At 35.8% G+C, this 15,182-nt stretch overlaps 1 protein-coding gene and 1 pseudogene across 1 annotated transcript; both read right to left on the bottom strand.

Moving 5' to 3' along the window:
* Positions 1-3,328: 3,328 nt before the first annotated feature.
* Positions 3,329-6,494, bottom strand: LOC107796241 (putative pectinesterase/pectinesterase inhibitor 51; annotated as a pseudogene).
* A 580-nt stretch (positions 6,495-7,074) lies between these two features.
* Positions 7,075-14,815, bottom strand: LOC107796242 (uridylate kinase PUMPKIN, chloroplastic). The gene is made up of 8 exons (XM_016618989.2): positions 14,487-14,815; positions 13,221-13,368; positions 13,066-13,119; positions 10,307-10,398; positions 8,586-8,812; positions 7,875-8,051; positions 7,626-7,753; positions 7,075-7,553 (listed from the first exon to the last, which is right to left on the bottom strand). Exons 1-7 carry the CDS (start codon positions 14,663-14,665, stop codon positions 7,644-7,646), a joined length of 987 nt encoding a protein of 328 aa, XP_016474475.1. The 5' UTR covers positions 14,666-14,815; the 3' UTR covers positions 7,075-7,553; positions 7,626-7,643.
* Between the last annotated feature and the right edge of the window lie 367 nt (positions 14,816-15,182).

The following is a 15,182-nucleotide window of genomic DNA, read 5'->3' as shown; positions in this document are numbered from 1 at the left end:
TTGATATGATTCGGCACGAGTTGTAGAAGTTGAAAGGTCATAAGTTCATTGAGTTCGATTTGAGGTGTGATTCGTAGTTTTGATATTGTTTGATGTGATTTGAGACCTAGAGCAGGTCCACGTTATATTATGGAACTTGTTGGTATGTTTCGACGGGTTCTTGGTAGCCTCGGGTATGTTCCGGATGGGCTACAAGCCATTTCTTCCTATTTTGGAATGCTGATTGCTGGTGTCTGATGTTCGTCTCTGCAATCGCGAAGGTACAACCGTGATCGCGAAGGCTGTTTGGTGACCGGTCCTTTTTCCTTCTTCGCGTTCACATGGTTTTGTCCGCGATCACGTGCGTGTGAGTGTTACTTTTTTGCATTCGCATCTTGTCTTTCGCGTTCGCGTAGTGTTGACCGTGCTGGGGAGGCAAAGGCTTTTGCTCTTCGCGTTCGCGTAGAATGGCCCACGGCCGCGATGACTGAGTCAGTGATTAACCGCATTCGCGTCCCTTGTTCCGCGTTCGTGTAGTGCTTTTCGTGGGGCAGTATTATTTCCTCTTCGCGTTCGATTCTCCCTTTTCACGTTAGCATAGAACATTCTTGGCAGCTGATGATTTTCTTCTTCGCGATCGCATATGAATTTCCACGATCGCGATGCATGTTACCTGGGCAGAAATATAAAGTACTCTATTTCGAGGGTTTGGCCATTTTTATCATATCTTGAGTTGTAGACCTCGATTTTGAGCAAGTTTTGAGGGGTTCTTCATGTGTTGGATTGGGGTAAGTGTTCTTTACCCGGATTTGATTTTATTTCATCATTACATCTTTATTTTTATCATTAAATTAGTGATTTGAGTTGAAAAAAGGGGAATTTGGTGAAAACTTTCAAAAATATAAAATGATGATTTGAAGGACGAATTGATGTCGGAATTGGATAAATTTGGTATGGTTGGATTCGTATCAGAATGGATGTTCGAATTTTATAAATTTTATCAGGTTCCGAGGTGCGGTCCCGGGGTTGACTTTTTGTGTTGACTTTTTAGTTTTTATTAAAGATTGAAACTTTATTATCCGGATTTGTTTCCTATAGTTTTTATTCATAAGAGGATGTTATTTTGGCTAGATTTGAGCCGTCCAGAGGTTGTTTCACGCGAGAAGGTCATTTTAGAGTATCGGTCTAGCTTCTTTGAGGTAAGTATCTTGCCTAACTTTGTGTGAGGGAAACTACCCCTTAGGAATTGGGTTAATTGTGCTATTCTTGTTATGTGAAAGCCGTGTACGCAAGGTGACGAGTGGGTAAATGGCCTATATGTGATATTTGACCGGTTTAGATTGTCTAGTCTCTTTCCATGCCATTAATTGAATTGTCCTGACGTGCTATGTCTCTCATTGTTAATCTACTCTTATATGCTTTATTTGACGTTGTTAGCACTTATTATATCCCTTACTTGTTATTTTGCTCTTACATGCTTTAGTTGAAGTTATTGCCTTCCTTATTGTCTTGTTAACTTTTAATTGTTGAGTCCCTTCCATGACTCCGTGCCTATTTGCTACTTGTCTTAACTGCTTTACTTGCACACCTTAGTTGTCACGTGCTTTACTTGTCCTATCATTTTGGTAATATTTGTTGCATTCCTTTGATTATTACGTGGTTCCCTTATTGCTGTGTACTCATATCCTTTGATTGTAGAAATTCATGTAAATTGAGCTATTGGATTGTTGTTGTTAATTTAAATTGCTTGTGGATCGGATTGCACGCCGCAATAGGTGAAATAAGGGAGGGTTGTGATATGATGATATGGTGGGATCGGGTTGCACGCCGTAATAGGTGAAATAAGGGAGGATTGTGATATGATGATACGGTGGGATTGGGTTGCACGCCGCAACGGGTGAAATAAGGGAGGATTATGTGATATGGTGAAATAAGCGAGGATTTGATATTGATACGGAGGGATCGGGTTGCGCGCCGCAACAGATTTTATATCTTATTCTTGATATTGATATGGTGAAATAAGGGAGGATTGTGTTTGTACGGTGGGATCGGATTGCGCGCCGCAATGGATTGTGTGTGTTGTATTCATTGTTGTATTGTGTTAGCTTTCGGTATTTATCATATGAGATTCTGAGGACTGGTATTTTTGGATTTACTGATTTCGAGGATTGAGTTATTTTCGTTAGTTTACTGCTTTGCCGTCATTTCCTGTTTTCCTTTCCTACTATTATTATTTTGGTGAATTGATTTTCAAAATAAATTTACTACGCTGAGTCATTCTCTCATACCCTACTGAGTTATCTGTACCGTAAAGATTTTAAATGAAAGAATTATTAACATGCTTACCTTATGTGACTCTTAAGTTAAAACTCGTCGTTTCATTCGGTATTTTACTATTCTTAATAGTTGTCATATTTCACTTTAATTAATTTTTAAACTTAAACTCCTTACCCTAACTGATGTTTTTAGTTTACTTAAAAAGAATTGTTATTATGTTTTAATTTAATAAATTTTATATTAAATTTAGTAGCTTATCTGATACTTTATTTTATTTAAAAATATTATTTTCTTCACCCAAATGATTTCTAAAATAAACTCATTTTCTCATTTAATTCCTACTTGGTTCAGAAACTGTGATTTTAATTTATTGTATATAAATAGATCCCTCGAATCTTCTTTATTAGCATTTGACACGGATACTATGTACCTGGTAGCACGTGAATTTTGCCGTGCGAAAGTGATTTGGAAATGTGGGTACAAGGTGCCATGTGTGTTATGTTTGGAAGTTGTGACTTATGATTTGAAATTACGAGGAGTGGTACCTGGGGTAATTCTTGTTGAGATTCGTGCATTAGAAATGATTTGATTGATTGAGTTGTCATCGGTTTCCCTTACTTGAATTCATTCATATTTCACATGTACCCCGACTATGTTGTTGCTTAATTACTTGGTTGTTTCTCGTTGCCATTCGTGCTCCCATTATCTTTACTGTGATTGTAATTTGTGATCCTTCTGCTACTGGCCTTACATTGACGTTCTTTCCATTGTTGGCTTTAAGTTATATCTTGCACAGGTTTACATGTCTGGTAGGTGTCTTGACCCGGCCTCGTCACTACTCTACCGAGGTTAGGCTTGATATTTACTGGGTACCGCTGTTGTGTACTCATGCTACGCTTCTGCACATTTTTGTGTAGATCCAGGTACTTATGGCCGAGTTGGTTGGAGACTTAGAAAATATATTATAATTAGACTATTTCTAGAACTATAATATGTGAAAAAATGTAGATTAATTAACAGTACGTTTAACGTAATGCAAGGGTAATTAATGAATTAGTCTAGATTCACAAGCAGAGGGGTCAAAAGTGCATATGTTTTAATTAATTGAAGGTTAAATATGTTTTAAAATTATGTTACAATGAAATGACCAAAATCAAAATTTGCCAATATTTCAATCATGAAGATTAAGGAATCCATTGATCGCCTTGAATGAAATTATGGACAGAGTATGAATAAACATGTTGAGCTAGGATTTGGCTACTCCACAACACTCGTTCTTTGGCATTGGCTGCAGCTCCACCAGTATTTTCGAATTCTCCGTAGTAAAGAGTTTTCAAAGCAAATTCACCACTCCAAGGCATCCATCCAGCAGGATTAATAAGATCCCCCAGTTTACATTGTATAAAAACTGTCCTGGAATACTCCTTCCACGGCCTTCCAAGGAAAGTTTTGTGTACACTAGCATTACTGTAGTACAACTTCATATATTCTTCAGTTCCATCGATTGAACAATTGTGGAAGACGAATCCCGTTGATTGTCCTGGCTCTATTCTACCATGAGCAGTTATAGCATTGGTTTCGCCATTCTCTGGATTTACTAGCCGAGGGGCGACTAGGATGTCACAGTCTTGGAAAAAGGCAGCCGCGTTTCCAAAAATGAAGTCTATATTGCCTTGGATGCGACAAGATTTGTAATACTGTCGCAATGAATTGAGATAAAGTGTGTCCTGATTGCCCAGAAATTCGCAATTTTCTACGATAGAATGATCACTGCTGGATCGAAAAGCTACGGCTTGTTGAGCATCAAGACCTGCTGTGTTTTGAATGGTTAGATCCCTAGCCATGAATCCATCACCAAGTACTCCTGTTTTAGAACTCCCAAAAAAAGGGAACATCAGAACAATTTATGAAAGCACCGAATTAAAGATCATAAAGTATATGTTCTAAAGCAGATGTTCTACAGATTTCATCATAATTTTTGGACTGCTTATATTCCTTGAAATCATGTATAGTAGGCTCATTGATGAACGAAGCTAGGAAAAAATGTGAACACTTAAATGTCAAAGTACTATGACCATTTATCTCAGAAGTATTTGATAACTTTTCGTTTTCAAGTTTTTATTGGAAGTGTGATAAATTTCTTGATAGTGTAGCATGATTTTTGTAGCATTTTACTTTATAAGGACAATCACTATATAAGAACATCCTTCTATAAGAGAGAGTCTTTAATTGAGCAAACTGGTCAAAAATAAATGCAGCCACAATGGACTGTATACTATTGTAAGAATAGCTCCCCTTAACCCCCGTGCTCCTCGTGGGCAGTCTAAAGGGTTCGACAAAGCCTCTGTAAAAGGGCTGGCTTATGCATGCATCATCTTGTATAGCAATGAAAAACGAACTAGTACTACTTCATGTTCAAATTATTCCTATTTTAAGAACTATTTTTGCAGCCATACTCATTAAGAAAATTATTTAATTATAAGGATTATTAGATTAAGTTACCATTTTACCTCTCCTCAAAATTTTTTGATCATTTATTGAAGCAAGAGTAAATTTGAAGGAAAAAAATACTACCCGCCTTGATTTTTAAACACTTATCTGCCAAATTAGAAAGGCACATTTAAAATGGACCGTAGGACAGCACAGTTTTATCCACTAGTTCGGCGAGACGTACAAGTTTGCCGGTGCATGATTTATGAGCATTAAATTCTAACACGGAGGCGCCAAGCTCATATTTTTTGTCTATGTTATGCATAAAATAAAATAATTAAAACATTAGTAGATGTGTTTATACTGTATTTGTGGTCTTGAAATTACAATTAGAAAACTTTAGCCTATCACAATTGTCGATTTTTTAGGATGAAATTTGAACTTGATTAGTTTCATCGTTGTTAAAAGAAAAATTGGTAGAATTATTAAATAAATATTTACAAAAAGATCCTATCGTCAAACAAAATGATCAAATGGAATGAACCACCAAGATCCAATAATTCACTTACCGACCGTAGCAGATTCAAAAGTGGTTGTTGCCCATGTAACCAACATTTAATGATCCCGTAATAACAGTTTTGCCCATTCCATCTCCCAACAATACCACATTTCTCTTCGCCAAAGGGATCCTAATAATCTCATTATACAATCCTGCCTTGATCCATATAACAAATTTCTCATATACCAAGTAGTTCGGCGCTGCATTCACCGCCTCCTGCACGGTTTTATAGTCACAATTTCCAGCCTTGCAAACCGTCATATTCGACTTCAAACTCGAAGGTACCCCGCCCTTGATATACATTCTGGCCAAAACTTAATATAATTAAGTAATTAAAAATATATTTGATCTAACAATTTAAATTTTGAAATAAGGTGAATACACAAATTCAATACCTGGTCCCCCTAACACCTTCCCAAAATCCGTCACGCTCTGTCTTTGGCGGACCCCATGATCCGGTTTTGCTCCCATGAATGTCGTAATTCATGATCATCCCCAAAGCATTGCTGGTGAGCCCAATCAAGGAATCCACAAACACTATAGTTTTTCTCACTTGAACGGTGTCGTTCACTTTTTGCAAACCCGACGAGCAGCCGTGTTGGTACCCCAGCGTGGCACTCATCCATGCACGAGCGTCCTTGATTTTACCACCTGGCAATGCATGATCAGCTGTCTGTTTGAATCTGTACTCCGAATACTCGAGTCCCTCCATGCAATTTTTCGCGGCGACCGTGAGGTTCAGATTTCCAGCCGAAACATTCAAGATATCCTTCACCATGGCCTGGGCCTTCGTAAGTTTTTGTGAGGAGAGGCCCAAGGCCAAATGGATTATTTGAAGTGTTGTAGGGTTGGAAGGCAAGTGATGATGGAATGAAGCCTCGCATGTTGATGGTTCGCGTGAGGCCTTGCAGGCTCCTCGAATCTCAGGCGGAAAATGGAGGTGATGGTGATCATGGTGATTTTTGGCGTAAGAGAAGGTGAAGAATAAAAGGAGGGAGAGAATTGCCGGAGAGAAATGAGACGCCATTGAATTGGATTAATTGCGAGATGGTTTGGAGTTTGTTCGAAGTTTGGTATTTTGCATGGTTTAATTTAGTGGATCAATGGTTGTAAAAGAAGTGTTTGACCAGTGTTGAATTTGGTGAATGGCGAGGAATGTGAAGATTGGGTTCTGTTGAGGTTTTGGGGTGCAGGGGCTTAGGCTTGGTGAGAGCTTCACGTGATTGAGGAAAATAGCCTCGTGTGTGTTTTAGACATCTGCCTTATAGGTGTCGGTAGTAATAAATTGGATCACCACGAATCGAAAGAAAGGATTTTATGAATCAAAAAGAACTTTTATTTCCGAAATTTTTGAAAGGTGAGATGAACTGTGAATGAAACAACGAAAAAGAAAGACCTTTGAAGACCGCGTTAAATGATGCGGCATGGAATTGTTCAACTACCACTATGGTCTATGAAACTAATACATTGTGTTGAAGCGCAAATGCTTTAGTCGAAAACACAAAGTGCCAAATTTGCCTTTTTAGGTTGAAAACTCAGTCAAAGTTCAAGTGGAAAACGTTTTTTCCAACATCGAGATTTTAGCTGCTAAAGCATGTTTAAGTTCATTTCTCAAATATTACAAGGGATCGTTTAGCTTATAATCTAGTTATAATGCACTAATTACTGTTGGTGCCATTGGTGAATAAAATGCATGAATTGTTATATAGATACTGCATAATATAAGAACATTTTTGTCTTCAGATACTATTCTTATTCCACATGTTATCTCGTATAAAATAATACGTATACAAGTTATACTGAAATTAATACTACAGTTTCTAGTTTCCGATATCAAACTCCACATAAGTATTAGTATAATATCAAAAATCAAATGTTGTATTAGTTATGCATAAATTATATTAGTAATGCAGCATTTTGTACCAGAAACCAAACGCTATATAAGTAATAAATAATTTTATACATAGATTATATTTTCTTATACTGCAAAACAAATGACCCCTAAAAGTATTGGGTTTGGATGGGTGAGCGGCTGTGAGTGGGTGAATATGTTAGGGGCAAGAAGAGAAATGTAGAACATAAAGGAGCAATACCGTCGAAAAAAGTAACTCTTGGCTACCTAGTTTTGCACTTCAAAGAAAAGCTATGAAAATTCCTAGGGAGAAGAACTTCTAGTACCCACTAACATGTATCCAGCATCAGAATTTATGATGAATTCCGGGATATTATATGCTTATATCCATGGCTTTCTGTAAAGAGAGCGCACTCCATTCCTTCAACACTTTGAGTGCCAAGTTCTTGGAACAATCTGCAAAAATGAGCTATGTTAGTGTTAAAATGCTACAAAACAGCAATCCAACTTCCAGCTGCTGAAACAGACCTCTTTTCTTTATTCCTCTTAAGACACTGCAGCTTCAGTATTCCATGTGTCACCAATTAATGTGCCAACCATCTCTCCTTTAATGGCTTTAGCAATGTTACCTGGTTTATTGAGATTAAAAACGACAACTGCATAATGAAAAATAAGATTGGAAAGGTCAGCACTTAATTAAAAGGGAAAGGCTCGTCAATGACACGTCTGGAATCATCCACAAAAAGGTAAGGGATACAAGGGTAGGAAACCTCGTACCTGGAATGTTGTTTTCTTGGCACAAAGTTATTGCAGTCAGGTCCATCACGGAGAGCTCCTTAGAAATTACATCATGGTAAGTCAGGTTATCCTGAAGTCGAGCGTCAGGATTATGCCTAGGGTTATCATCATAGACTCCATCAACGTTGGTTGCCTTCAACACCACCTCAGCATTAACTTCAATGCATTCAAAATTTTATTGGTAAGAAACAAAAACAAAAAAAAAAAAAAAAAAAAGGTAACGTGCAATCTTATATATGTTCCAGTAGTAGAGCCTCATTTGTCTCATAGACCACATCATGGACGAGAACCATATGGGGACAAACTATTCAATCAGGTCCAATGTTATGCGACATTTCCATTTAATGGGAAATAAATATTACTAGTTAACATTTAGGTGCTGACGTGGGCATACAATGAACTTGGTATATTCTTAGCCGAATAGTTTCACATGATCCATGAAGAATTGATTTTAAGAAAATTATCACCTCTGAAGGAACTTTAGTCATTATCCACTCCGTTTGGAATGTCTTTCAAATATAGGACAGTTTACGTTATGGAGAGCTTGTAACATTTGCTTCTTATTTTTGCTTTCTATTTTCTCCAATTTAGAAAGGAAGAATGATAGTTTGCAGAATCCACTTCAATTTGCAAGTATGTCAAAGTTCCATGCATGTAGAAGATCTGAATCAGGAAAAAAGTAGAACTCACTCTCTGCACAACGCAAAGCTGCAGCAGTGTCTGTTGTGAAGAAGGGATTCCCAGTTCCTGCTGCAAAAATTACTACCCTCCCTTTCTCGAGATGCCTAACAGCCCTTCTACGGATATATGGTTCAGCAACTTCCGACATTCGAAATGCAGTCTGGACTCTTGTAGGGATTCCAATGCTCTCCATTGTAGCTTGTAAGAATATTGCATTCATAACAGTTGCCAACATCCTGAAAGGTAAGCGATAAAACTTTCATATTAAGAATAATACCAAATTTTCTCAAAGTGATCTCTCTCCCATTCATCTTCGGTACGCACTGATAACTCATAGGACAGGTTAAACAAGAAGTGATACCACCATTCATTTAAGTCAAAGATGAAGAGTTTCAACCTGACCAACTTAAAGAACTGATCTACTCACTCCAGAAGAGCATCAACAAACAAAAGCTTTGTTTCAAGTATATGAGCCTGAAGGTCTGAAGTCCCTAGCAATGCGAATCTTGGTTTGAACACAAATATAAGGAAGACATTTGGATTGAAATCAAGAGTTGCATCACCAGATTCTGCAGAATCTAGGGCTCATGTACTTCAAAACAAAAGCATTTGTACCTATTAGATATTAAGAAAAAGTAAAATGCATTTGACAAAATACAGATTTTGCTTCATCTCTCAGGCATAGCCTACTTAGATTGTTGAGAACTGACATCTAAAAAATATTTAATCTTGTTTTATGTTCCAATCAGTTCTAATGCTACCTCATTGTAATATGCTTATATAAACTTCATCTTGGCTAAGAGTTATATAATTCTTAAGAATTTTCCCGAGATCTGGACTAGGGGCACCCTGCACAGCTTAGATAGTTTTAGAGTACAGCTTAGCTCTCCAGTTTTAATAGCATCGAGTTGTTGCAAGTAAATGTCCAGGACTTTGTAATATAAATAGATGGTTAGCAGAGAATATGAGTTGCCTGATACAGTTAATTCAATGGTTATCTTCCCATGTTTTTAAATAACTTCAGCTTTCAAAAACTAACAACATCACTATTTTAGCATGGTTTAACAGCCTATCAGAATCCTCTTTGGCCAACAACTTTGAAGCCACTTCACCTAGTATATGATACAAAATTACTGTAAAAGCTGCATAACTTTCCTTTCTCAGCTTCTGTAATCTCCAATCATCATATTCATGGACATGCTTAATTCCTTTGAAGCACTTTTTTATAAATTTAGACACCAACACCAAAGCCCAAAAAGGGAAAAGGGGCCTCGAAACCCCGCTCTGATTTCTTTAACCGCTATTTCATGTAACAGGAAAACAACCAAGCCTGTCCTACATCAACATCGTTTTTGGAAATAGGAAGTAGGAACACATCAAAATAACTTTTCCTACCACCCTTTGCTGCCTCAAGTGCATTTTCTCACAGATATCAACGAATGTGTACTTAAGCATTCCTTCAAGTTAGAGGCATGTCTGTCTAAAGCATACTAAATTGCACAGACAACACTACAAAGCCCGGTTACACCCTTGAATTGTCAGTGATATACCCAATCGCATGCAAAATCACTAAGTACAGAAAGAAAGTTCTCTTTGAGCAAGAAAAAGTGTCAGATTAACCCAAAAAAGACAGAAAGTTAAACAAATCGATATTTAACTTTTGAAAGCATTTGAAACTAACTTTTTTTCAAAAAAAATTCAAACTAACAGTAAAACAATAACAAACTTACCCAATATAATCAGCAGATGAACGATCCAGTCCACTGCTTCCTGCCCAGGAGGATCCACGAAAAATATTACCTCCACCAACCACTATTGCAACCTGCTATATTGCTAGAACAGCTGAGAATCCATGAAAAATCCGAACAAGATCGCCATCAAGGAACTCATAGTAGTCTTATACTGATTTAATCATGGCACATGATCGAAAACAAGAAGTTCGAATAACAAATATGTAAATGAATAATTGAACAGCAGACAAACAGATAGCAATCCGGTCCACTACTTCCTGCCCAAGAGGATCCACCAAAAATATTACCTCCACTAACAACTGTGGCAAACCTACCACAATTTCTAGAAGATCTGAGAAATCTATGAAAAACCAGACCAACATTGCCATTAATGAGCTCATGCCAGATTTATTGATTTAACCGTGATATAAGATGGAAAATAAGAAGTTAGAATAGCAAATATGATTTCATGCAGCTTGATGCTACTCCTCTATAATTTACTGCCATTTCACGGTTTTTCCCCAAGGTTCGGCTCCCTGGCCATGGAAAACAATCTGGAAAATCTGTGTCCCTTACAAGGTTTATATTTTTCTCATGGATTTTGGCTAATGGCAAATGCCTCACTATTGACAAACTTCGAAATAGGGGACATTCTTTATGCAACAGGTGCTCCCTTTGTGAGAACGACAAAGAAGATGTTAATCATTTATTTCTTCACTGCAAGATCACATCCAGCATCTGGAATTTCATTTTTTGCATCTTGGACATCCGGTGTTGCATGTCAAGATCTACCTTGGATTCCTCCTAGCTTGACATAAAAAAGGATGACTAAATCTTCCTCCGAAACATGGAACTCCGTCCCTGCAGCTGTATTTGGATGGAAAGAAATGCTCGAGTCCCCGAAGACCTTTAGTGTAGTTAATCTTAAACTCAACTGTATATCCCTGCTGGGTTTTGGTGCACTACGGGTTTGGACAATTTGTTAGAGCCGAATACCACAACTGAGTATCTAAGTTCACTACATTTTTTGTAAGGGTGAAAATCATTTACACCCTCCAACTTTGCTTTAAAAATCATTCCCCCCTTAACTTTGAACAATAGTCATTCTCCCCCTCTTATCCTATGCAATATCAATTTTGCCCTTGACATTTTTAATTCTCCATCTATATAATACATTTTAATATTATATAGAATAATATTTTATTTTTTAACCTAGACATTTTACCTATAGTTTAAATAATTTTCTATCTTAGTGTAGATTTTCACTTAAGTTTATTAATATTATAAGTAAAATATTTTTTTAATAATTTTATTACAAAACCTAACGCAATTGTTTTTATGATTGTTATTTACATATTACATACATTAAGTATGTATATCTGAGTGTGTGCATACACATATATTTAAGTTTCGCTCTTTCTTATTCTCTATCATCTATATAGATAAATGATTTTTGATCGTCATTAATGAAATAATATTTAAATTATAATTTAGAATGCATTTACAATATAAATAGATAATCTTTTAGAATTCTGTTATAAAATTTATTTCTATTTTTATTTCATTAGTGGTGACTAAAATTCATTTATCTATATAGAATTCTATTATAAATTTATCTCTAATTTTATTCATTATCTTTGTATTACTTGCATTCAAATATTTATAAAGTTTTTACTCCCTTTTATTGTCACTTTATAAATATATATTAGAGCTTCGATTACAATAAATATATATTAAATTATTTTTATTCTGCCCATTTATTTCACTATAGAACATATTACTTAATTACTATTTCTCACTCTTCTTTTTTCGTCTCAGGAATAATTTTTCTTTTGTTATATAAATTTTAAAAAATTAAAGAAAAATATCATGATTTTAAAAAAGTAAAAAAAAAAAAAAAAGAGAGACAAAGGTTGATATGTAAGGGTAAAAATAGGTATTAAAAAACTCAATGGACATAAAAGGGGGAGAATGATTATTGTTCAATGTTGAGGGGGGAGTTTGATTTTTAAAGCAAAGTTGAGGAGTAAAAATGATTTTCACCCTTTTCTGTAATGTCCTTATTCCCTTTTTTGGATATACTGCTAACAGCATTGCTCTTATGATGTGTGAGAATAGCACGGAAAAATTATATTATTGATATTAATTTACTATAATACAAGGAACCCTATTTATATAGGGTGTGTAAATATACCTAAAACCTTCACTATCAATGTGGGTCACTTATACAAACAACACACTCTATACATGAACTAACTCTAACATGCTGTTTTCTTTTCTTATTACATCAATAAAATTCTTAATTTACCCATCAAGAAAAAGAGCAAATATGAAAATCAACAATTGGTTCATATTTTCAAACACATTAATAATTTGCAAGTTCCCTTGAACGCAAGAAAGTTTCATTGGTATAAAATTTTAATGAAATAACAATAGTCCTTTTAGTTCAATCTCCTCAAAACGATCTTGAGCACTAACTAGTAGAAAATTTGGGTAAATATTTACTTCAGACAGCACAAGAATCGAAAAATGTACAAATGATTGTGATACGAATCCCAAGGTTGATGCTCCAGGAAAACCATGAATTATAGAGAAAACAATAATAAAACAATAGTCTAAGGATCCCACAGAAATAGGGATTGATAATATGGGACAAGTAAATGAACAAATTCAAACATTTCAGATGATGCACCAACTTCATATAATAAAAGAGTAAGGATCTTTAAGCAAGAGATATTTGATTTATTCAAAAACTTTACCTCAATTCCAAGACGAGTGACAGCTGCCACCTCCCTTGCGATGGCCATTGTGATCTGTATAACAACATGAAAGCTTTATGAAAGATCAGAAATCTAGAAAGAAGAACAGACAACACAGAAACATGGAGACATGTGAGCAGCTTTCCTATTCTGACCTTGGGATCAATGTTTTGTGCTTGATCTCCTGCTAGTGCCTCACCACTAACTTTAAGCAGCACTCTACGCCATCTATATGATGGTTTAGAAGTCCCATTATCTGTGATCGTGACACCAAAAGAAGCTATAGGAGATAACTCTGGTTTCCTATCACAGAACATGTATACAAGGAAATTGATTTAAGGAACACACAGCTTCATGGGAAGCAAAGCACAACATTAAATTCCAAGGGCTAATAATACATATAACAGGTTAATGTTACGGACTATTAAGTTATACCTAAAGTGACACTGCATCACACAAGTGTTGTCAAAGGCGAAAAGCTCTAAAAAGTGCTCCAGGTTATTGGGACTTTAAGCGCAAAATGCAATTAAAGTGCAGGCTTTAGTAAAAAAAGGTGCAACGAAGGAAAAATAAAAATATATATGTAATTCAAGAAAACAGAAACAAATTTCATTCATAATGTTTTCCTCAACAACTGATATTCTTTTTTGCCAATTATATTTGTTGTTTAGTACTGCTCGATTCAAGATAAAACTCATGGGCTATGAGTTACACGCCTTAGTGCCTTGCCTACACTAAACCGCAGCTTAAGCGAGGCGAAGCGGCCTCACTGAGCTTTCCTGAGCTTCAGGGCTTAAGCGCGCCTTAAATGAGCCTTCGACAACACTACACACGCATAAGATAGAACATTGACGTTATTAAAAAATTCAAGGTCATACATAAGGTATCACTAGCATGACGAATAAAATGCCTAAAAGTGGAAAAAATACATTACTGATGTTAAAATACCAAGGATTACATGTAAAACATTTTTGGTATTGGTACTAAAGCATTCAACCCAAGGTAAATAGGGTAAACTGCAGTTCTTGCAATTAGTGATACATTTACTCAGTGAAAGAAAAAAGAAAGTTGGAATAACTAGCCTATTCAACAAAAAGTATAAAAGTTTTGAGATTATTAGCTGACTGAACAGAAAGAATGACCTCCATCTAATCGAAGATTTCACACTTAGGCTGCTAAATTTATGAAATTCTACTCTTATTATAAAGTACTTTAAAGTAAAAGACTTCCTAAACCCTTAAAAATCAGATGCAAAAACGGTTGTGCTCGTGTTTAACAACTCATAACCGTCCCCCGGACAATCTGTTTCTCTTAAACTAGGATACATAAAATGATATGGAGTAACAAAAATGAAAAGAAAAAAAAAGGGCAATAAGGCAACACAGAAAGGAGCGTTAACACTGCCCAATTCATTACAATACCTGCCATTCAAGTGGTCTGGAGATTTGCCCATGTGAGACGAACAACATTTTACGACCAAAGAATGAAAAGAGTCATCAAGTTTGAAGTGGTGGTGTAGGGGTTTGAAGAAATAGAGAGACGGCGAAGAGATAGCATTGAAAGATGAAATGGGCCGGCAAAAGGATGTAGAGATAGCCATGGAAAAAAAAAACAAATTACTCTCAAAGGAAAACCGAAATTTGAGAAATCGCACGGAATACGATGTTCAAATCAACGCCCTTTTGTTCAATTCTCCTTTGCTTTTCGGTTGTTGTACAAGGTGGGAATATTCTTTCCGGATAATGTTAGATGTTTGGGCTTTTGAAACATGTCATCTCCCGAGGAATATATTTGAGAAAGACCCAAAATAGTCCACTATCTTTGGACTTTAACTCAAATTATTCCTATTTCTTTCACATTGAGCACTAATAGTCCATATCTTTAATAAAGTGGTACACTTTTAGTCTTCATGTTTGATATGAAAAAAAATATTTTCCGAAAAATATTTTTTGATTTTCTCATGTTTGGTTGGATTAAATGTTTTGAAAAATATTTTTCTCATGAACTCATTTTTCTCCAATTGGAGGAAAATGTTTTCCCTGTCAAGAGAAGGAAAAATATTTTTCAAAATTTTTTTTTAACCTTCCACACCCTTTTCTTCAAACTTTTCTTCATTG

The sequence above is a fragment of the Nicotiana tabacum genome, chromosome 13 (genome assembly GCF_000715075.1).
Source record: "Nicotiana tabacum cultivar K326 chromosome 13, ASM71507v2, whole genome shotgun sequence".
Taxonomy (NCBI): domain Eukaryota; kingdom Viridiplantae; phylum Streptophyta; class Magnoliopsida; order Solanales; family Solanaceae; genus Nicotiana; species Nicotiana tabacum.
Note: the sequence above shows the minus strand (reverse complement) of the source record. Positions and strands in the feature narration are given on the sequence as shown.

Coding starts and splice junctions, on each gene's coding strand:
- LOC107796242 (XM_016618989.2), bottom strand. CDS start 14,665: ATGGCTATCTCTACATCCTTTTGCCGGCCCATTTCATCTTTCAATGCT. Junction 10,399..13,065: donor TCACTCGTCTTGGAATTGAG/GTAAAGTTTTTG, acceptor GCAATATAGCAG/GTTGCAATAGTGGTTGGTGG. Junction 8,052..8,585: donor AGCTTTGCGTTGTGCAGAGA/GTGAGTTCTACT, acceptor AATGCATTGAAG/TTAATGCTGAGGTGGTGTTG.